Genomic DNA, 24,458 nt, shown 5'->3' on the forward strand with positions numbered 1-24,458 from the left:
TTTTCATGGTACTGATGAGAGAATGGGCCTTGTTCCAATGTGTACCTCAGATAAGTATTTAAGGAAATACATGTCTTGGTGCCCTTGCCAAAAGTCAGAAGCTTTGTCGTTCTCTGAAAAGTGAAGAGCAGGTTGGCAACCAAGAAAAATAATGACTCCCTAACTGCTGTTGATTGAATGAAAGGGGCACATTTCTTAAATTGCATTTTCAGAAATCCTGGTCTTTTTCAATAAAAACATGCCTCCACACTAAAACATGGATTTGTATACCCCCTTAGCCAAAATCTGCATCCAGTGTAGAGAACATAGACGTGAGGTGACAAGACTCACTGTAAGGACACCAAGGGGGTCATTCTGACCCCCGCGGGCGGCGGTCGCCGCCCGCCTGGAGGGAGCCGCCATATGGCCGCTCCGCGGTCGAAAGACCGCGGAGGCCATTCTGGCTTTCCCGCTGGGCTGGCGGGCGACTGCCAGAAGGCCGCCCGCCAGCCCAGCGGGAAACCCCTCCCCACGAGGAAGCCGGCTCCGAATGGAGCCGGCGGAGTGGGTATGTGCGACGGGTGCAGTGGCACCCGTCGCGTATTTCAGTGTCTGCAAAGCAGACACTGAAATACAAAGTGGGGCCCTCTTACGGGGGCCCCTGCAGTGCCCATGCCATTGGCATGGGCACTGCAGGGGCCCCCAGGGGCCCCACAACACCCCATACCGCCATCCTGTTCCTGGCGGGCGACCCGCCAGGAACAGGATGGCAGTATGGGGTGTCAGAATCCCCATGGCGGCGCAGCAAGCTGCGCCGCCATGGAGGATTCTGCAGGACAGCAGAAAACCGGCGGGAGACCGCATGTTTTCCTGTTCTGACCGCGGCTGAACCGCCGTGGTCAGAATGTCCTGAGGAGCACCGCCAGCCTGTTGGCGGTGCTCCCGCATCCCCGGCCCCGGCGGTCAGGAATGACCCCCCAAATGTGGTGTTTACTATAAAATTTAAAAATTCATAACTCTTGTTCTACTGAATGGATTTCTGACGTTTTGGTGTCAAATAATTTATTAACATTTACTCTATTTGCCTAAATTGGCATGAGATTATTCTTGAGTTGTGTTTTTCTTTTATTACTGTTTGTGTGCTGCATACATACTTTACACATTGTCGCTAAGCCAAACCTGACTGCTTAATGTGCCAAGCTACCCAAGGTTAAGCACAGGCTAATTTTGTGACTTTTTGTGGTTCACCCTGCCAGGTTGTGGCTGTTGCGTGACCAGCGCTCACAGCCCAGCCAACCAACTGTCCAATTTCCAACACTAGTTCTGGCTTCTTTCAGCTTGTCCTCTACTTTTGAAACATGTTTTATTTGGGAAGCCTCATGAGTCCTTAATATCTATTGCTAACTGAAGTAGAGCTACTGGCCAAATAATACTGGGTTTGAATGGTCCTACTAGGCTTTTGGAAAATAGTTAAGACGTTAAGACCAAAGTCTTCTCAAAATGATGGACCCATAAAAGATTAGTTAGTGATAAATCCATGGTGTTACAGATCAGCTCACTGGTGTTTATTGCAAAGAGAGTTGTATAACAGTGCCTTTTTTCGAATTTCAGGCTTCCAAAATAAGAGTAAACAATAAATATTTAAGTTACTACACTACCAGACATCAAATCAAATAAACAGGTGTCATCTAAGAATAATATCTATTGGAGTACATCAGTAAACTGTTGAGGACAAAAGTATGACATCATATAGTGTAAACTTAAAGTGTTTAATTCAATCTAATACAATGGTTTGCAAAATATAATACAAAAAGTGTGTCACTTCTTATTTTAAAAGGTATCTCTGTGGTTTCTAAGCTGCTTCACTCTAATGTCATTATGCCATAGTTTAATTTGCCACCACTAACGTAAAAGATACATTTTAAACCCACAAGATCCTGGGCTACAGAGCCTTCCTTAATCACAATGGTTCTCACAAGTATCATTAAAATCACTTTCGTTAATCTGTCAACATGACTCTATGCACTCAATGCCAGAGCAAACAAATCTATTTCAAGACTATAATGTGTCTTAAATTAATGGTATTCATCAACATAAATTATTAAATATCACAGTAAATATTTGGGGCAGTATGTTCCAGTAGACACGGATACCACAATCCAAGTTGTCAGAAAGGTAGTGAAAATGAAATACAAAAAAACTTCTTGTATTTTCCTCTTAACCACTTCGCTGCCAGGCCTTTTCCCGCTCCTGTGCCAGGCCTTTTTTTGCCTATTTGGAATAGTTCTCGCTTAGGCCCTCATAACTTTTTGTCCACATAAGCTACCCACGCCAAATTTGTGTCCTTTTTTTCCAACATCCTAGGGATTCTAGAGGTACCCAGACTCTGTGGGTTTCCCTGAAGGAGGCCAAGAAATTAGCCAAAATACAGTGAAAATTTTGTTTTTTCAAAAAATGGGAAAAAGGGGCTGCAGAAGGCGGCTTGTGGTTTTTTCCCTGAAAATGGCATCAACAAAGGGTTTGGGGTTTTAATATCACCAGCTTCCCAACTTTCATGAACAGGCACACTTGAATCAGAAAACTCAATCTTTCAACACAAATTTGGCATTTTACTCGGACATACCCCATTTTTATGATTTTTTGTGCTTTCAGCCTCCTTCCAGTCAGTGACAGAAATGGGCATGAAACCTAAACATTTCTGAAAACTAGACAAAATTCTGAATTCAGCAAGGGGTAATTTGTGTAGATCCTACAAGGGTTTCCTACAGAAAATAACAACTGAAAAAAAATATTGAAATTGAGGTGAAAAAAACAGCAATTTTTCTCTACGTTTTACTCTGTAACGTTTTCCTGCAATGTTAGATTTTTTAAATCAATATACCGTTACGTCTGCTGCACTCTCCTGGTTGCGGGGATATATAGGGCTTGTAGGTTCATCAAGAACCCTAGGTACCCAGAGCCAATAAATGAGCTGCACCCTGCAGTGGGTTTTCATTCTATACCGGGTATACAGCAATTCATTTGCTGAAATATAAAGAGGGAAAAATAGCTATCAAGAAAACCTTTGTATTTCCAAAATAGGCACAAGATAAGGTGTTGAGTAGCAGTGGTTATTTGCTCATGTCTGAATTCTGGAGTGCCCATACTAGCATGTGAATTACAGGGCATTTCAAACTCTCTTATATTTGGAAGGAAAAAATGCAGTGCAAGCCAAGGGGCAATAACACTTGTTTTGCTATTCTATGTTCCCCCAAGTCTCCCGATAAAAATGGTACCTCAATTGTGTGGGTAGGCCCAGCTAGCGCCCGCAACAGGAAATGCCCCAAAACACAACGTGGACACATCCCATTTTTCTATGGAAAACAGAGGTGTTTTTTTCCAAAGTGCCTACCTGTAGATTTTGGCCTCTAGCTCAGCCGGCACCTAGGGAAACCTACCAAACCTGTGTATTTTTGGAAACTAGAGACCTAGGGGAATCCAAGATGGGGTGACTTGTGGGGCTCTGACCAGGTTCTGTTACCCAGAATCCTTTGCAAACCTCAAAATTTGGCCAAAAAAACACTTTTTCCTCACATTTCCTTGAAAGAAAGTTCTGGAATCTGAGAGGAGCCACAAATGTCCTTCCACCCAGTGTTCCCCTAAGTCTCCCGATAAAAATTATACCTCACTTGTGTGGGTAGGCCTAGCGCCCGCGACAGGAAATGCCCCAAAACACAACATGGACACATCCCATTTTTCTTCAGAAAACAGAGGTGCTTTTTGAAAAGTGCCTACCTGTAGATTTTGGCCTCTAGCTCAGCCGGCACCTAGGGAAACCTACCAAACCTGTGCATTTTTGAAAACTAGAGACCTAGGGGAATCCAAGATGGGGTGACTTGTGGGGCTCCCACCAGGTTCTGTTACCCAGAATTCTTTGCAAACCTCAAAATGTGGTTAAAAAAACACGTTTTCCTCACATTTAGGTGGCAGAAAGTTCTGGAATCTGAGAGGAGCCACAAGTTTCCTTCCACCCAGCATTCCCCCAAGTCTCCCGATAAAAATGATACCTCACTTGTGTGGGTAGGCCTAGCGCCTGCGACAGGAAATGCCTCAAAACACAACCTGGACACATCCCATTTTCATACAGAAAACAGGTGTTTTTTGCAAAGTGCATACCTGTAGATTTTGGCCTCTAGCTCAGCCGGCACCTAGGGAAACCTACCAAACCTGTGCATTTTTGAAAACTAGAGACCTAGGGGAATCCAAGATGGGGTGACTTGTGGGGCTCTCACCAGGTTCTGTTACCCAGAATCCTTTGCAAACCTCAACATTTGGCCCAAAAACACCTTTTCCTCACATTTCAGTGACAGAAAGTTCTGGAATCTGAGAGGAGCCACAAATGTCCTTCCACCCAGTGTTCCCCTAAGTCTCCCGATAAAAATTATACCTCACTTGTGTGTGTAGGCCTAGCGCCCGCGACAGGAAATGCCCCAAAACACAACATGGACACATCCCATTTTTCTTCAGAAAACAGAGGTGCTTTTTGAAAAGTGCCTACCTGTAGATTTTGGCCTCTAGCTCAGCCGGCACCTAGGGAAACCTACCAAACCTGTGCATTTTTGAAAACTAGAGACCTAGGGGAATCCAAGATGGGGTGACTTGTGGGGCTCCCACCAGGTTCTGTTACCCAGAATTCTTGGCAAACCTCAAAATGTGGTTAAAAAAACACGTTTTCCTCACATTTAGGTGGCAGAAAGTTCTGGAATCTGAGAGGAGCCACAAGTTTCCTTCCACCCAGCATTCCCCCAAGTCTCCCGATAAAAATGATACCTCACTTGTGTGGGTAGGCCTAGCGCCTGCGACAGGAAATGCCTCAAAACACAACCTGGACACATCCCATTTTCATACAGAAAACAGGTGTTTTTTGCAAAGTGCATACCTGTAGATTTTGGCCTCTAGCTCAGCCGGCACCTAGGGAAACCTACCAAACCTGTGCATTTTTGAAAACTAGAGACCTAGGGGAATCCAAGATGGGGTGACTTGTGGGGCTCTCACCAGGTTCTGTTACCCAGAATCCTTTGCAAACCTCAACATTTGGCCCAAAAACACCTTTTCCTCACATTTCAGTGACAGAAAGTTCTGGAATCTGAGAGGAGCCACAAATGTCCTTCCACCCAGCGTTCCCCCAAGTCTCCCGATAAAAATGATACCTCACTTGTGTGGGTAGGCCTAGCGCCCGCAACAGGAAATGCCCCAAAACACAACATGGACACATACCATTTTTCTACAGAAAACAGAGGTGTTTTTTGCAAAGTGCCTACCTGTAGATTTTGGCCTCTAGCCCAGCCGGCACCTAGGGAAACCTACCAAACCTGTGTATTTTTTAAAGCTAGACACCTAGGGGAATCCAAGATGGGGTGACTTGAGGGTCTCTCACCAGGTTCTGTTACTCAGAATCCTTTGCAAACCTCAAAATATGGCTAAAAAAACATGTTTTTCTCACATTTCGGTGAAGAAAGTTTTGGAATCTGAGAGGAGCCACCAAATTTCCTTCCACCCAGCATTCCACCAAGTCTCCCGATAAAAATGATACCTCACTTGTGTGGGTAGGCCTAGCGCCCCCAACAGGAAATGCCCCAAAACACAACATGGACACATCCCATTTTTCTACAGAAAAAAAGGTGTTTTTTCCAAAGTGCCTACCAGTATATTTTGGCCTCTACCTCAGCCGGCACCTAGGGAAACCTACCAAACCTGTGCATTTTTAGAAACTAGAGACCTAGGGGAATCCAAGATGGGGTGACTTGTGGGGCTCTCACCAGGTTTTGTTACCCAGAATCCTTTGCAAACCTCAAAATGTGGCCAAAAAACACCTTTTCCTCACATTTCGGTGACAGAAAGTTCTGGCATCTGAGAGGAGCCACAAATGTCCTTCCACCCAGCATTCCCCCAAGTCTCCCGATAAAAATGATACCTCACTTGTGTGGGTAGGCCTAGCGCCCCCAACAGGAAATGCCCCAAAACACAACATGGACACATCCCATTTTTCTACAGAAAACAGAGGTGTTTTTTGCAAAGTGCCTACCTGTAGATTTTGGCCTCTAGCTCAGCCGGCACCTAGGGAAACCTACCAAACCTGTGCATTTTTTAAAGCTAGACACCTAGGGGAATCCAAGATGGGGTGACTTGTGGGGCTCTCACCAGGTTCTGTTACCCAGAATCCTTTGCAAACCTCACAATTTGGCTAAAAAAACACGTGTTTCTCACATTTCGGTGACAGAAAGTTCTGGAATCTGAGAGGAGCCACAAATTTCCTTCTACCCAGCGTTCCACCAAGTCTCCCGATAAAAATTATACCTCACTTGTGCGGGTAGGCCTAGCGCCCGCAACAGGAAATGCCCCAAAACACAACGTGGACACATCCCATTTTTCTACAGAAAACAGAGATGTTTTTTGCAAAGTGCCTACCTGTAGATTTTGGCCTTTAGCTCAGCCGGAACCTAGGGAAACCTACCAAACCTGTGCATTTTTGAAAACTAGAGACCTAGGGGAATCCAAGATGGAGTGACTTGTGGGGCTCTCACCAGGTTCTATTACCCAGAATCCTTTGCAAACCTCAAAATGTGGCTAAAAAAACACATTTTCCTCACATTTCGGTGACAGAAATTTCTGGAATCTGAGAGGAGCCACAAATTTCCTCCCACCCAGCGTTACCCCAAGTCTCCCGATAAAAATTATACCTCACTTGTGTGGGTAGGCCTAGCGCCCGTGACAGGAAATGCCCCAAAACACAACGTGGACACATCACATTTTCCTACAGAAAACAGAGGTATTTTTTGCAAAGTACCTACCTGTAGATTTTGGCCTCTAGCTCAGCCGGCACCTAGGGAAACCTACCAAACCTGTGCATTTTTTAAAACTAGAGACCTAGGGGAAAACTTAAGATGGGGTGACTTGTGAGGCTCTGACCGGGTTCTGTTACCCAGAATCCTTTGGAAACCTCAAAATTTGGCTAAAAAAACACATTTTCCTCACATTTCGGTGACAGGAAGTTCGGGAATCTGAGAGGAGCCACAAATTTCCTTCCACCCAGCGTTCCCCCAAGTCTCCCGATAAAAAATATACCTCACTTGTGTGGGTGGGCCAGTTGCCTGCAACAGAAAAAGGCCACAAACTTGTAGAGATTATGGGGATAGCACAGCGAGCTGATAAGCACATATTCTTCTTTTATACATCTTTAGGCTGACTCTGCTCTGGGGACCCACACAAGTGAGGTGTTATTTTACTTGGGAGACTGAGGGGAACACTGGGGAGTAGGAATTTTGTGCTGAAGCGGTGATCGTACAAAGAAAAGTCAGGAAAATATGCTTTTTTAAGTACATTTTGAGGTTTGCAGAGGAGTCTGGGTAAGAAAATGTTGGGGATCCATGCAAGCCACACCTCCCTGGACTCCTTGGGGTGTCTAGTTTTAACAAATGTCTGGGTTTGGTAGGTTTCCCTAGATGAAGACCGCACCCAGGACCAAAAACATAGGTGCCCCTTCCCCCCCAAACACAGGTAGTTTTGTAATATATCATTTTTGTGTGTCCACATACATCTGTGATGTGCCAAACACTAAAACTGTTAAAAGAAACACACTTAGGTTATGTGAAAAAGACCCCTCACCCACCAACCAAGTTGGTGGCATGCTTCATCATCGGGGTCCCACCTGAGATACCAAGCGTGTCACAAGTGTGCTGCGACGCCTGATTACAGCGGAGCAGGTTTTTTAATTTTTACCACACATACTGGTTGGATTTGGCACGAGGGTGAGTGATGGTTCAGTAGATCAAATTTTATTAACAAGAGATTTCACAGTGAAATGCACTGATAATAACTGAAAGGCCAAAAAACTGAACCAATGACTCAAGGCTCGTGAGCTGTAAAGCCACGGCAAGGCACCAACCGCTTTACAGTCCATTCACACACCTTTCATACATGACATGCACAAGACCATTCATGCCACCAGCCACGGGCCCAGCACATTACAACACTTGCATCAACAGACTTTCATACACCCACATGCCTGATACAGCAATCACACCAGCTGATGAGTGTGTGGACTGGCATTTGGCTGGCACCGCTAGCCAAGCGCCACTCACCCATACCGCCAGCCAAGCGCCACCCCACGCACACCGCCAGCCAAGCGCACCCCACCCATACCGCTGCCAAGTGCCACCCCACGCACACCGCCAGCCAAGCGCCACCACAAGCACACCGCCAGCCAAGCGCCACCCCACGCACACCACCAGCCAACCGCCACCCCACGCACACCGCCAGTCAAGCGCCACCCCACGCACACCACTATCACTTTTTTGTTTGTTTATAAAAAACAAAGAAACCACTAACTAATTATAAAATAAGTACAAAACTACAAACACAAAAGCTCTAACTAAATACATGACAGTAATACCAACCTTGAAACTGAACATATGAAAACATAAAATAGGCAGTTTACGCTCACGGTATTTCCCAAAAGTTTTTCCTGGTGTGGTAACTTCTAAAACAGCCGGGCACATACAGCCCAGGCTTTGAAGGGCAATCAGGGCAGTACATCCGGCTCTCCCTCCGGATTGCTCTCCAGGCACATACTCTACATTTCTTTGTGGGCAAGTCTTTTTTGGGAGTGGGAGGAATGTGATCTGGAAAGTGGCGAACTTTCAATCTAGCCACTTCCTCCACCATTTCTACTCTAGGAACTCTTGCCCGTTCCACCACAATAAGACTCTCTATCACTGACTCCTGAAATTTAACAAATGTCATCCTTGACTCAGGTGAACAATCCCTGAACACAATAAAAGCATTAAAAGTTGCGAAATGAAATAAATGTAGGGCCAACTTTTTATACCACATGTAAGACTTACGAAGAGCAGTGTAAGGTTCCAACCTGTGATCTACTCTATCAACACCACCTATGTGCCTATTGTAGTCCAAAATGCATGCAGATTTGCGCACTTCTGCAACCTGACCCCAATCAGTCACTGGGGAAGTACTATCATCAAGGATGGTAGATAGCATGTACACATCCCTCCTGTCTGAAAATTACAGAGCTAGCAGCTCTTTGTTCCCCAAGGCACAGCACTATCCCCTAACTAGTTTTTCACAGACAAGCTCCCTTGGATAGCCTTTCCGGTTAGAATGGATTGTGCCACAAGCAACAGTGTCCAATCTAAACAACTCCTTGAACAACTGCACTCCAGTGTAGAAATTATCTACGTACAAATGGTGACCTTTGTTAAACAGTCGTCTACCAAGTTCCCACATAATTTTTTTGCTAACTCCAAAAGTGGCCGGACAACCAGGAGTGTCAATACTGGAATCCCTACCAATATAGACCCAGAAATTATACACATATCCTGTACTGCTTTCTGACAGCATATACAATTTAATCCCATACCGTGCCCTCTTACTAGGAATGTACTGCTTAAAAACTAAATGCCCCTTGAAAAGGACCAAAGACTCGTCCACACTTATCTCTTTGCCTGGAACATAGACCTCTGAAAACCGATCTACAAAATGATCAACGACAGGCCTAATCTTAAAAAGACGGTCACAATCAGGGTGATCTTGTGGCAAGGCTAAAGCATTGTCTACAAAATGCAGCATACGAAGAAGAAGAAAATAGCGATTACGTGTCATAGTTGCAGGAAATATAGCCGTTGCCATCAAGGGACTAGTAGACCAGTAAGAAGCCAGTGACGGCTTCCTGATCAACCCCATCAAAAAAGTCAAACCTAAAAATGTTTTCATCTCTTCCAGATATGTGGGAACCCACTGAGTAGCTCTAGACTGAGGCCTAAGTCTGGCAGGGTTGTCCAGAAAATATTGCTCTGCAGACAAATTAGTCTGCTCCACAATCTCTTCCAAAAATACATCATCCATAAACAAGTGAAAGAAATGGACAGGCAAAAAGTTTTCCTTATTGACACTACACCCTGGGAGACCAGTAAATGCAGGTAACTGTGACTGCTCCATGTTTGGGGCAATCCAGGTGTCAGGTCTTCTAATGGGAAACCCATCAGCCCCAGGCTGCTGCACTCTTGGCACATCAATGTCCTCCTCTAAAACAGGCCCTTCATCTGCACTGAGAGTAGCTTCCTTATCAGAAGAATACTCTCGGACAGAAAACTCACTGCCAGAATCTCTCACTTCCTCCTTTACCTCAGATGCAAAGTCAGTCTTGTAATCATGGTCTGAAGACGACTCAAAGAGCATGCCAACAACCTGCTGAGCGGTCACTCTGCGGCTAGCCATGATCCTCACTAACAACAAATGGATTTCCAACAACAACTAGCACTAAAATAAGTAATAAACAATGTGTAGCTTTATCACAAAGAGTTATGTACTAAAAAATGATACCACTCACTTGCCTGAAAAAGCTACTCACCAGCAACTACTCTGTACAGACACAGCAATGACCAATGATATCCCACTAAAAAGAAAAAAGAAAAAGCAAATTAGACATATGACAACACAAATATCATTGTGCTCAAATCTAAGGACAATTTCACACACAATACTGCATTTAGTACACCACCTACAAACATGTCATTCATGCATGTCAACAATACTCCTTTGGAGTAAATTGCTTTCACTTACCTAAAACATGCAACTATGCAAACGGCAGGACAACTACTGCCAAAACCGCAAGGATCCACAGCAAAGGAAGCAAAAGCTTTGAACTAGAACAAAAAGAAGAAATAAACTGTTATAATCACAAATAAAAATACTTCTCCAGTTGACAAACACCCCGCCACCAAGAACTTAGAAAGTGTCCCTGGTGCCTAAGTGGCTTCTGCCCCACTAGGAGTCAGATGGGCCTAAAACAAAATAGGCTGATCTGCCCCCAAGTGGGGCAGAAATGGCCAACAGCTCTGTACCCTGTTTGGGGGGGGCGGCCCTTGCTAAAGGGGGAAAATGAGGGTGCCCCCTGCACAAAAAAAACAAAGGGAACCAAAAAATAAAATCTCTGACATCTTGGTGCCTTCTGCCCCCCTTGGGGGCAGATGGGCCTACAAAAAATAGGCTGATCTGCCTCCAAGGTGAGCAGAAATGGCCATCACTAACGTGCCCCGTTTGGGGGGCGACCCTTGCCAAAAGTGCCGCCCCCCCACACAAAACACAGACACACACACACAGGATCCCTGGGGCCTAAGTGGATTCTGCCCCCCCCCCCCCCCCCTTGGGGCAGATGGGTGTAAAAAAAAATTGGCTGATCTGCCCCCAAGGGGGGCGGAAATGGCCAACAGCTCTCTGTCCCCTTTAGGGGGCGACCCTTGCCAAAGGGGGCAAAAGGGGGCACTCCCAGCACTAAACAAAAAAAGAGGAACAAAAAGAAAATACCTGCCGTATTGGTGGTTTCTACCCTCATTGGGGGCAGATGGGCCTACAAAAATAGGCACATCTGCCCCCAGGGGGGGCAGAGATGGCCAATATGAAATTTCCCCCCTTTGGGGGGGAGACCCTTGCCCAAGTGGTGCCCCCAAACACACAAAACACACACACCACACAATCCCTGGCGCCTAGTGGGTTTTGACCCCCCCGGGGCCAGATAGGCCAACAACATGGCTGATCTAGCCCTAGGGGGGGCGAAACATATAAAAAATGATTGCCCCCGGGCAGCAACCCTTGCCTAAGGGGTCGCTGCCCCAAAACAAAGAAAATAAATTCCCTAGTGGTTTTCAGACCCCCACCTGGGGGCAGATTGGCCGATCTGCCCCCAGGGGGGCCGAAATAGGATAAAAAAAATAGCCCCCAATAGGAGCGACCCTTGCCCAAGGGGTTGCTCCCAAAAACCAGAACAAATACAAATTCCCTAGTGTCTAGTGGTTTTCGGCCCCCCCGGGAGCAGATCGGACGAAAAATTGCCTGATCTGCCCTGTGTAGGGGGGGGAGGGGAGGGGGGATAGGAAAAAAAATAGCCCCCAATGGGAGCGACCCTTTCCCAAGGGGTCGCTCCCCTAAATCACATTCTAAAAGAATCCCTGATGCCTAGTGGGGATTCCTGCTCCACGATCACGGGCCCCGCCCACGATCGTGGAGCAGGAATCCACTGAAAAGAGGCGCCGGGAAAGGAAAAACCCTTTCCTTTCCCCAGTATCTGTTTTCCTCCCCAAACCCCCAAAAAGGGAAGGACTCACCTGTTAGGAGTCCTCTTCCCTCGACGCGCTTAAAGCAAATGGCTTCCAGCGCGTCATCGGCAATACTTGATGACGTCGGCGCTCTGTGAGCGTGGATGTCATCAGATTACCGAGGGGGGGGTCGGGGGTGGAAGGGGAAGGGATTCCCCTTCCATCCACGACTGTCCGGGTGCAGGACTAGATCACCTCGTCCAAGGCACCGTACTGGTTAATAAACGACAACAACAGATAATAACTGTTAGGTAAATATCAAATTTTCAATTGTTAATTTTTGTGCACCAAGGGCATTTCTACCCTCAATATGGTACAAAAGAATATAATAAAGTGAGACATTTCAAAAGGATAATCAACGAATAGTCAAAGTCTGCATTGGGAACTGAATTATATTAGTAAAATGTGTAGGTTTACCTATATTGGCCAAGTAGTATAATTGACTATGGTCCAACACAGGTGAAATATGTGATAGTAATCTCTGTGTGATGAAATGTACTCACTGTGAGTGTACTAATGCATTTTCTCCTCCCGTTCAGGATTTGAAAGCATTTTCCTTGAGGCTGATGGGTTCTTTGGACTCAGTGAGGAGTGTGGTTAACCACATACAATCATTCCAATCTCAATCAATGCACCAGGAAATGTAAACACCATGACCAATGTGGCCATGGAAACAGAACCCCGATCTGTGAAAAGTTTCAAGGTTTTATTATAACCACAGAGCCAAAGAAACATAAATTGTACGCAAGATCAAGTTATACAAATACAGTACATAGGCTGACCAAATCTGTGAAACAAGTCTAATCTATTTATTATCAACACCATTAGGCATTCCAAAAGAATTACATATAACAACAAAGAAACACTTTTTTCAACAGAAACAGATTTCAAATCATTCGTTGATGACATTAGTCAAGCAAAGTTCACAGATGAGTATATCAAATTAGATGGACAAGGTGGAGGGGCAAACTACTACTATCGCAAATTAGGACAGGCATGTGTGGGAACGGGTTCACACATGCGGGCAACAGCAAAACAAAAATAAAGACAAAATTAATTTGGAAAAATCATCTACTTTAGGCAAATTAATCTAACTGTAAAAATAAAATAGGCTGGTGTCAACATGCTAACTCTAAGAAGGAAAACAAAGCAAGGGGAAAATTAGCATTTCATTTGAATACACCTCTCCTGGGATCACCATACAATTCAGATTCATCAGCAAAGCAGAGAATCTTCATCAAAGTTCGTTAGAAGCACCATGAGGGGGAAAGTATAGAACACAGGAAATCAGGAAAGGTCCAAGGGGACAAGTTAACATTTCAAGATGCAAAGGGGGTCTGCTCTCAACTTACTGGTCCATTCCCTATTCTATGAACAGTTTGATTGGTCCGTTCAATGTGTCTACATTTCGCAAAAGGACAATGTCAAATGACAATTAAAACACAAGATGAATTTGCAACACCAATGAAGATTCCTAGATCTTGGTGAAGTCATCTCTCCTTCCATGCGACACCAGGAATGACTATCAACTATGTTTATTACTTGATACATTTCAACATCTTCCCGTGGCTCATGATAGTTCCAATGTTTCTCATGAGGCTGAACAGTTAAGCAATAGGGTCTGTGTTTGTTGCCAAATCTCCAGCTCTCGATGTACCATATTCAAGGTCAGTGGGGGGAAAATTTACACATAATACAATAAGACTCTTTACTACTCAGGTGAAACAACCTAATGGAAAAACCCATGTTAGAGGGGAAGAAGATGACTCGAAATTTCATTTTACTGCAATATGAAAACTTCAGACCTAGGTATGAGAACACAAGAAATCCAATGCATTAATATTGTCATTAATAACACACACATAATATGCAAACTTTTGAATTATATCATTTATAATATAGCATCAAATATGCAGAGCAATTCAGTATTAATTGAAATCTTTCTTAAAGCATTAAATATGACAGAGATGTGAATTTATTTTTCTGCACACATATTACTTTAAACTAATTAATCATAAAACATCATAAATCATATTCATTTCCACTCATAATAATTCATTCTAATGATTACAATATTTCAACACTGTTAAATCACATTAGCCCTTTGTCAGTTCTGATAAGCACAACGTCTGCCATGGTAGGCACAATGCCCACCACAAATTAAAAAGTGAACACTTTCAAAATACATGTTAGTGCAGCTGTCTACTTTGAGCTTTTAAATGAGAATATAAAAGTTGGCTAGGGTTGACTTCTGTGCCACTTAAGCATTATTAATGTTTTTGCTCCAACAAGGGTGACAGTCACCTAGACAATAATTATTAATCATATTATAGTAAATTAATACATTAATACACTGTTCACTCAGAGTACTTGTAGACACAGTTATATAGTTGTATTACTCACTCTTTGTGAGCCAGATCACTCAGTTACTGAATGCAAACGCCGGTTGGAAGTGAGACCGCTTCAGCTGATTGCCTGACAGCTTCAAGGCACTGTGGTTAGATTACTCATCAGTGTCAGCATAGATACATGACATGGGGCAGAGATCCATGCTGATAAATGTGGGCGCCTCCTGAGCGAGGGACGTGCAGGCACTTTGGCATACAAACTGTCGCTGTCTCCTAGGAGACATATTTATGTCTCCTAGGAGATAGTGAGGAAAGGCTAGTCCACCACCGGCAGCAACCATCTGAGTCTCAAATGGGGACACATCCAAACCAGGTGCCAATCACATAGTAAAAGGTTGGCAGTTTTTGACTTGACCTCCAACTTATGGCCACTGTCAAATTCCTGGACTGGAATACGGCCCAGACAACTGCTGATGGCTGTATTCGATGGGGTGGGGGGGTTAGTCTCAGTATGATACTCCTAATCCATTGCTTTGCATAAAATAACTGTCCATCCATCCAAGTTCAAGATTATTGCACAGGCAGGTAACGATTTCATAGCTTAAAGAAGATAAATAGTTTCAACAGTGGTGTGCACCATGACTCATCACTCTTAATGGAGTTGACAAGTAAGCACATGCAAATGTAACAGTTCCGAAATTCAGGAGTTCAGTATTATACACTTCACTCCCATTATAATGACATGTAGTTGTGCCATTCCTTGGCAGAATTAAGGGCCAGATGTAGGTAGGAAAAAGTTTGTGAGCCGCAATTTCCGACTCGCAAAATGGGATCCAAGAAAAAAAAGCGACATCAAATTGTGACTCGCAAATGATGTTGCACCGCAGATTGTGAGTCCGCTGTTAGCAAGGTCGCTTTTTGCGAGCTCGCTAAAAGCGAACTCGCAATTTGCAAGTCGGGTGTCGCAATTTTTGACTGGCCCGCAAATTGCATGCAGGTGCAGCACAACAGTTGGAAAAACACTTCCTGACTCTTACTGATGACATCAGGAAGTCATCAAATACACCTGGGAGGAGGGAGGACCACACCCTTTTCAAACTGCTGTGCAACTACCAGGAGAGAGGAGCTGCTGCTACCATGGAAGACACAGGCAGTGCAGGAAGGAAAAGGAAACTCAAGTTTTCAGAAAAAGTCCTTTATCTAGCAAGTCACATCTTATAATCATTTACATTCAAGTATCTGCAACGTCAGGAATATGCGTACTCTACTCACTGGCAGTTGGGCTACATCAATCACTTACCATTTTATTTCACCAGCACTTTGGTTCTTCTCTGTGTAATGCAGAACTAAAGGTACATTCATCATCTTACACTTGATTCTGCTGCAATGTTGGCCAAAATGTGCTTTCATTTGTTTTGTTGTTTGGCCTAAGTAGATGCAGGCACATGGGCACAATATACAATAAACCACATTAGATGTATTGAAATTAGAGAAATAGCTCAAGTCAGTGCTTATATCATTATGACCAAACTCTTTGGTATTTTAAGTGAACTTACATGCAGTAGAATTTGCATATTTATGGTGTCCTCTAAGGGGTGCCAAAACCCAGGATTTGTTCCTTGTGTTAACCTATGCGTGTATGTGAAGAATGTACAAGGTGATCTTTAGTGTTCTCTTCTCTCTTGAATGTACATAACAATAGTTTTCTGAAATCATTAATGCCTTTCAACAGTTGCCAATATTTCTTTATAGAGGATTTCACCTTTAGTGTATGTCGGCAAAATGCTGTGCACAAAGTGATATCTCATTAGACGTGTCAGGCTTGGTTTTCAGTAGCTCCATGGTAGGATTATACCATGCCCTTTTAGTAATGTTTTAACTAGCTTATGGGTATAACCCCTCTCCAATAGTTTACTTTTTACTATATGTGCATCCTTGAAGTAATCTTCTCTATGTGCGCAATTACGTCATAGCCTGAGGAATTACACATATGTAAGTCCATCCCGCATGGCACAAGGATAGAAGCTTCGAAAGTTGAAGAATGTGTTCCCCTCAGTGGGCTTTCTAAAGAGGGTTGTGATCAATTTCCCTTCATCATGTTTTATGAGAAGATTCAAAAATGCAATTTTTTGTTTGTGATGATGAAAGGTGAACAGCGATATAGTTTGTACTTGATGTAAGTAAGGCTAAAACTCAATTAGTTTAGACTCAGATGGTTGCCAGACCATGAAGACAATGTAAATATACTGTTAGAAATGGGGTCTCTAGTTGGCAGAGGTATACATTCTTTGTCCAAGTAGGAACCACAATTCTAGTCCGTGTAAGTCACACACAATCTAAATTATCCTGTGCCCACCATCTGGTATCTTGGCACTGAGCAGTGAGGCTTAACTTAGGAGGCAATGTGTAAAGAATTTGTGCAATAAATCATACAGTAACACAGTGAAAACACCACACAGGTTTAGAAAAATAGATAATATTTATCTGAATAAATTAAGGTAAAAATCACAAAGATCCAATAATCACAAGTTGAAATACCACTTTTAGAATGTTTAAAAGAGTTGTAGTCCTTGGAAATAAACAGTTGTCTCTTTCTTACACACAGTACCTGGTATGTGTCAAAAATAGTGATGCATGGAGACCGCAGATGAGAAGATGCATGGGAAAATAAGGTGGTGCATCAATTTCTCTGACGCGGGATGCGGCAATGATGATGAGTTGTTTCTTTCCACGCTGCAAGGGGTTTGCGTCATTTTTTCGCCGCACAGTCTTGGCTCCTCACTGCGATACGGGGTATTTTGATGCCCAGGGACAATGTGGGGAAATATCCTTTACGTGCTGGAAGAAAGCACGGGTGCTGCGTCAATCCGGTAGGCCGATGCGTTGAATTTTCTGTCGCAAGGCAGGTGCTACATTGAATTTCCCCTTGGGAAGTCAGGCTGCACCGTTCTGGTCTGCTGTGCAGTAATTTCTCAGTCACAATGCAGAGTTTCCTGAAGAGATTAAGGGCCTAATTACAACTTTGGAGGAGGTGTTAATCTGTCCCAAAAGTGACGGTAAAGTGATGGATATACCACCAGCCGTATTACGAGTCCATTATATCCTATGGAACTCGTATACAGCTGGTGGTATATCCGTCTCATTTGGGACGGATTAATACCTCCTCCAAAGTTGTAATCAGGCCCTAAGTGTTTTTGGGCCTGAGACTTCAGAAAACAGGAGGTGAGCTCAATCTAAGCCCTTGGAGAGCATTTTGGGGAATCCAGAGTCCTTCTCAGCAAAGTCAGAGGCAAAAAGGGCAACAGCAGGCAAGCAGTCCAGATGAGTCCTTTTGGCAGCCAGGCAGATCCTCTTGACAGGGTGCAGGTGTAGGTCCAGAAGTGTCTGAGTTGGTGGGGTCAGGGATGCAGTTTATATACCCAAAAATGCCTTTGAAGTGGGGGAGACTTTAAAGAGTGGTTTGAAGTGTAAATTTCCCCTTTCAGTGCAGTCCTAGCTGCCTGGGTCCCAGTAGGGGGTTTGGTAGTCCATTGTGTGAGGGCAGGCCACTAGCCTTCAAAACGTAAGTGTCAGGCCCTCCACCCTTCCAGCCCAGGAAGACCCATTCAATATGCAGATGAGTGCAGGTGTGACTGAGTGTCCTGTGGTTGTGGTTGTCGGGGTGTAATACACAAGTGAGCTGTCAACCAGCCCATCCAAGTCGTTGATTGGAGCCAGGCTGTAAGGCACAGGTGGGTTTTAAGTACATAGAAATTATTACTTTCTAAAAGTGGCATTTATAAAATAGTAATATAAAACCCAACCTCACCAATAAGGAGGATTTTCTATTACCATACTGGCCGTACTAAATATGACCTGGTTACCCCTTTCAGATCAGATTCTACCACTCAAAAAGTATATAATGGCAGACCTAATGCTAGCCTATGAAAGGAGTAGTCCTCACGGTAGTGGAAATTAACTTAGGAGTTTTTCACTACTAGGACATATAAAACACATATGTACATGTCCTGCATTTTACCTACATAGCACCCTGCCCCATGGGTTACCTAGGGCCTACCCTGGGGGTGACGTATATGTAAAAAAGGGGTGTTTAAGCTTGGCAAGTACTTCTAAATGCCAAGTCAAAGTGGCAGTAAAACTGCACACACAAGCCTGGCAATGGCATGCCTGAGACATGGTTAAGGGGCTACTTAGGTGTGTGGCACAGTCAGTGCTGCAGGTTCACTAGTACTATTTAATTTACAGGCCCTGGGCACGTGTAGTGCACTTTGCTAGGCACTAGTAAATCAAATATGCCAATTTGGGATAAATCAAATGCTACCATGTTTAAGGGAGAGAACTTATTTACTTTATCACTGGTTAGCAGTGGTAAAGTGTGCAGAGCCCTAAAACCAGAAAGAAATTGTGTCAGAAAAGTGGAGGGAGGCAGGCAAAACGTTGGGGGATGACCACCCTAAGTCTGTCAGGTCTAACAGATACCACATACACCACCTGATGGAGGCCCTATAAGGGTTGCTGTCTAAGAGAATGAGCTGTTGTCCACATACTCTACATAGATATTAGCCTACTAGTAAAATCTGCACCCATTGAAGTTCCTCCACGTTGTTTTTAATATTGATTGTTATACTTAAAATAGTTAATTGTCAAGGCAATTGTAAGTAGCTCAATAATTAATTTTGTGGGAACTTGAGTGGATGCTGGTCGTTTATTGAGAATTTGTTCTACAACCATGATCCTCTTATTCTGGGATATAGTGGTGTATAGGGACACAATATCTTAAGTGATCAGCAATTCTGTGTTTGGGTTGAACATCATATCTTCCACTAGATTGATCATTTATATACTGTCTCATATGTATGTTACCAACCTAGGTATAAATGACTTGATAAATATGTTAATATACTGTCCCAGTGAGGTTTAATACTGAGTCACATCCAGCTAAAATCGGTCTTCTAGGAGGGTAACTTTAGTGTTTCTGTATGTTAAGCTGATTGCACAAAACTGGTTCACGTTGGTGTTTTTGATTTTTTATAGTTATGTTTAGTGCTGGCTATTATCTAGTTGTCTCTTAATCTCTGTATCTTAATCTTGTACATCTAGTATGACAATTCCTCCCATTTGTCAGCTGGTTTTATAATCAGTGTTTTTCTCTGTTTCAGGTGTTGCAATGCTTTCCATTCTTCTAGGTAGATATTGTAGGTAGTGAAAGACTTCTCATTCGTTAATTTCACAACATCCCTTAATACCATTTTCTCAAATGAAATCAACTTTTGTAGGGCATTTGAAGAGGGTGAATTAAAGGTTGAAGATGGTCTCAGTCCACTAGCTGAGTGATTTTTTGAATTATGATTATCTGAAAAAAAGTCTGTAGATAAAGTTTGCTGAAGAATTTATGTAATTATGTCCATAAAGTAAAAAAAGTGTCCTTACAGTGGCCACAAATGACAGGCCCTTGCTTAGGTGAAATACCTTTATTGATGATTGTTGGACTTTTGCTTATGCAGGGTCATCCCCAGTCTTTTTGCCTCCTGCCTCCTATTTTTTTCTGACCTGTTGCTGTTGGCTTTTCAACTCTGAGCACTTTACCACTGCTAACCAGTGCTAAAGTGCATATGCTCTCCGTGTAAATTGTATGTAATTGGTTTATCCATGATTCGCATATTTGATTTACTAGTAAGTCCCTAGTAAGGTGCACTAGAGGTGCCAGGGCCTGTAAATCAAATGCTACTAGTGGGCCTGTAGCACTGGTTGTGCCACCCACATAAGTAGCTCTGTAATCATGTACCAGACCTGCCACTGCAGTGTCTGTGTGTGTATTTTTACACTGTAAATTCGACTTGGCAAGTGTACCCACTTGCCAGGCCTAAACCTTCCCTTTTCTTACATGTAAGGCACCCCTAAGGTAGGCCCTAGGTAGCCCCAAGGTCAGGGTGCAGTGTATGGATAAGGTAGGACATATAGTAATGTGGTTTATATGTCCTGACAGTGAAATACTGCCAACTTCGTTTTTCACTGTTGCAAGGCCTGTCTCTCTCATAGGATAACATGGGGGCTACCTTTAAATATGATTAAAGTATAGATTCCCCTAGAGAGTAGATGGACATGTGGAGTTTGGGGTCCCTGAACTCACAATTTAAAAATACATCTTTTAGTAAAGTTGATTTTAAGATTGTGCGTTTTAGAAAGTGAGCATTTTCTTGCTTGAACCATTCTGTGACTCTGCCTTGTTTGTGGATTCCCTGTCTGGGTCAGTTTGACAGTTGGGTTGTTTTTCACCTCGCACTAGACAGTGACACAAAGGGGGCTAGGGTGTAACCTGCATTTCCTGATTAGCCATCTCTGCTAGGAGGGAGGGGTGGAGTGGTCACTCTCATCTGAAAGGACTGTGCCTGCCTCTGACAATGCCGGCTCCAACCCCCTGCTGTGTGTCTGAGGCCTTGCCTGGGCAAGGCAGGATTTCACAAGTAGGTGTGAGTCCCCTTTGAAGAAAGGTGACTTCAAAGACTAAAATGGGTATAAGAAGGGCATCCAAACTTACAGACTTTAGAAACACTTCTGGAACCAAGAGGAACCTCTGCCTGGAGAAGAGCTGATAGCTGAGGAAGAAGTGCTGCCCTGCCTGTGACTGTGCTTTGTGGAGCTTTCCTGCAGTGCTGCTTCTGCCAGAGTAAGAGGGCAAAGACTGGACTTTGTGTGCCTTCCATCTTGTGAAGAAATCTCCAAGGGCTTGAGTTAGAGCTTGCCTCCTGTTGTTTGAAGTCTCAGGGACAGCAACGTATTCTCTCTGCCAGCACCTGGAGTCTCTGGAGAGACTCCTGCCCCGACAAGTGGTGCCCTATCCAGTCCCTGGGCCCTTGAAAGGAAAGCTGGTGGAATCCAAGGAAATCGACTTCGGACGACTTCGGACCGACGCCGCTGCTGAATCCGGTAACGCCGCCTGCACCTGACGCTGTGACCTTCGCTGGAACGCGACGCTTTTCTCAGGCCCGACGCCGCAGCAGCCCCGCTGAAGTCCGCGACTCCGTGGAAGTTGCCGCACCACGTCGTGACCAACGCCGCTCGAAGTGCAAGGATTCAACGTTTCGCACAGACGCCGCGATTCCCGACTTCGCGCATCGGCTTGTTTTCACTCTTCACCAAAGGTACTGTACTTGGGGGTCTACACGACTCCGTGTCCGGCGCCGCTGGTGTCGGCTGGTTGGGAATGACTCCATCACGACGCCGTGTTAACATCTCATCGAAGCATTTTTGTTTCTAAGCGCTATTTTTGAGTTTAATCTTTAAAAATTCATAACATGACTTGTGTATGTTGGATTTTTGTCATTTTGGTCTTGTTTTGTTTAGATAAATATTTCCTATTTTTCTAAACCGGTGTTGTGTCATTTTGTAGTGTTTTCATTGAGTCACTGTGTGTGTTGGTACAAATACTTTACACCTAGCGCTCTGAAGTTAAGCCTACTGCTCTGCCAAGCTACCAAGGGGGTAAGCAGGGGTTAGCTGAGGGTGATTCTCTTTTTCCCTGACTAGAGTGAGGGTCCTTGCTTGGACAGGGGGTAACCTGACTGTCAACCAAAGACCCCATTTCTAACAATGATAAATCGTGCTTTGATAAATTGAAAGTCATGATCACCGGATTGCCTTCAGCTTGCGGTAAATAACTATTGCAAGCCTCTAGGGGTCCTCTGGGGCCTCTTTTAATACTTCTGCCTTGTTTGGCAGTCCCTTGGGTTCTGGGTCCACTGCTTCCCTCTGGTGTCTTCGCCTTCTGGCCCCCTCGTAAAATTGACTAGTCAGTACTACAGCCTACTAGGGCCTTCCTGTGGGTTAGAATTGTCTGACCCTGCTGATGACTCAGGACAAGTTGCAGCCTTATGATTCTTTATTCTTCTCCAAGTATAGGACTTGTTCTGATGATAATTAAAGATCTCCTCTTGAAGGTAATGCCAGGCTTTCTCCTTGGGGAAATTCTTTAAGTCTTTGGACAATTTGTCAGCTTTTTTTCTCTATTTCGATTATGTTAAATTATGTTATTGCCAGGTTTACATTATCCAAAGCCATCTGGGCTTCCTGTAATGTGCCTGTCCTTTGTAATTATTTCTCTAACTCTCTGATTTCTTTTAGTTCCTCTCTGGCATGTTATAGATCGGTTTCCTAGGATGGGATTTTGTACTCGACGTGTATCCTTCCAGTGCAAATCCCGTTCTGTAGTCTGCAAGCTTAAGTCTGCAACTATGAGCAAAGTTGTTGCACCTTGGTAAAGCAACGGTGCAGGTGAGGCCGACAGTACCAAGTTCAGAATATTAGATATGGCTCTGCACAGTATTTTATCGTTTGAGCAATTCAGTGCAGCACATTTGGTTGCTGTACTGCATTAGAATAAAGGATTAGTAAATCTGGGCCTTAGTCTTCGAGCTTCAGTCTAGTGCAACCGAAGATAAAATACTAGAAAAGAAGGAGGCATACTGATTTGCATTCAGGACTTTGCCTGCATATGGCCTACCACACTCTGGGCGATATCCACAAGTGCAAACATTACATATGACCAGTATGTGTGCACAATGTAATTTGCACACTTGTGTAAATTACACAAGCGCTTTTCATTGATTAGGTCATATGTGAAAATGTGCTATTTCAAAATGTGCAGGCACCTTTGGCATTCACAGATTTCTATTGCCTTTTGTGGATTTACCCCAAATTGTATTAACTTCTAATTGTTTCCTGCTAACTGCCAAAAACGGACTTAAAATTTTTTTTTTGCATATATGTATGTTTTGGTATTCATAAAACGCAAACCTAGATGGTTTAGCAAAAATGTGTATGAAGTTGTTATTGTGAACCCTCGATGATTGCTCTCCCCGGAATACACAGACGATTAGAAGATTGAGATTATTCCGTTTGTTCCCGATAGGATCCTGCCCACATGGCTACAGGGAATGTCAGAACAAGCAGTGCTACAAACCAGAACAAAGATGCGATTTCTTGGATGACTGTGGAGATAATACCGATGAGAATGAGTGTGGCTCTTCCTGCACTTTTGAGAAAGGCAGATGCGGTTGGAAAAATTCCCTGGCTGACAATTTTGATTGGGTCCTGGGAGGTGGTTCCACTCAAAGTCTTCGACCTCCCAGGGACCACACATTTGGAAATGGTATGTTGTTACTTTTTTTAATTCGTACATAATCACAGTGTTCATCCAACTGTTACAGACTTCACAAAGCAAAAGCCAATTATAAATTAAAAACAAATGTCACAGATTGAAATTGGCATATTTGTATACCTCTTCCTTGGCCATATATCTCAAAACGTTAAGACCTTAGTCTGTTTCCAATGACACTGTTGTTTCATATGTTCCTATTTCTGGTATGCTATTGCTTTGCTATTAGTTGTAGTACGATTATTATTACTGTTATGATCATAGGTATAGATATATTAGTACAATTTTACAGTGACTTAGGTCCTATATATTGACCTCATGCACATCCCAATGATACACATCACTTTAATGCGTGTGTTAATAGATTAAAGCATGTTCTTGTTGTTTACTAGGCAACAAAATCAGGCAAAGATTTTGATTTAGAGTCGGGTACATTTCTAGCCTTCTTCAAAAAGGAGCGTGTGCTGGAATTGGAATTCCGAGTAATGCATAATTTGCTAGACCCTTCTCAATTTTTCCACAGCACATATTTACAGGCCAAATCAACCAAAGCTCTCACAGGAAAATGTGTACTATATATTATCACACATGAAGAATTAGTTGCAGAAATATAGATTTTGCATGCACTTCCCCACTTTCCACAGGCAAACACAGTGCATGATGTGTTTAAAGTACCAGGTAAACACTGCACTCTGAGGATCATTTTTCACTTGGTGCTGTAAATACCTCATCCTTTAAATCCTATCTCCTACTCTGGCAGGAATAAGTCATTTATTTGGAAATATATGTTCTTCTTTGGGGAATTGCTCTCTGAAGGTACGTTTTTTA

The 24,458-nt window shown here is 43.7% G+C and overlaps 1 protein-coding gene across 2 annotated transcripts in view; it reads left to right on the forward strand.

Annotated features, from left to right (window-relative positions):
• Nucleotides 1-24,458, forward strand: part of MALRD1 (MAM and LDL receptor class A domain containing 1) — a 2,469,603-nt gene that overhangs the window by 1,160,161 nt on the left and 1,284,984 nt on the right. For both annotated transcript variants that reach the window (XM_069211777.1, XM_069211778.1), the window contains exon 22: nt 23,385-23,624. In XM_069211777.1, the coding sequence (XP_069067878.1) occupies nt 23,385-23,624 (240 nt within the window). The remainder of the gene's footprint in view (nt 1-23,384; nt 23,625-24,458) is intronic.

This window comes from Pleurodeles waltl, chromosome 10 (genome assembly GCF_031143425.1).
Source record: "Pleurodeles waltl isolate 20211129_DDA chromosome 10, aPleWal1.hap1.20221129, whole genome shotgun sequence".
Lineage (NCBI taxonomy): Eukaryota > Metazoa > Chordata > Amphibia > Caudata > Salamandridae > Pleurodeles > Pleurodeles waltl.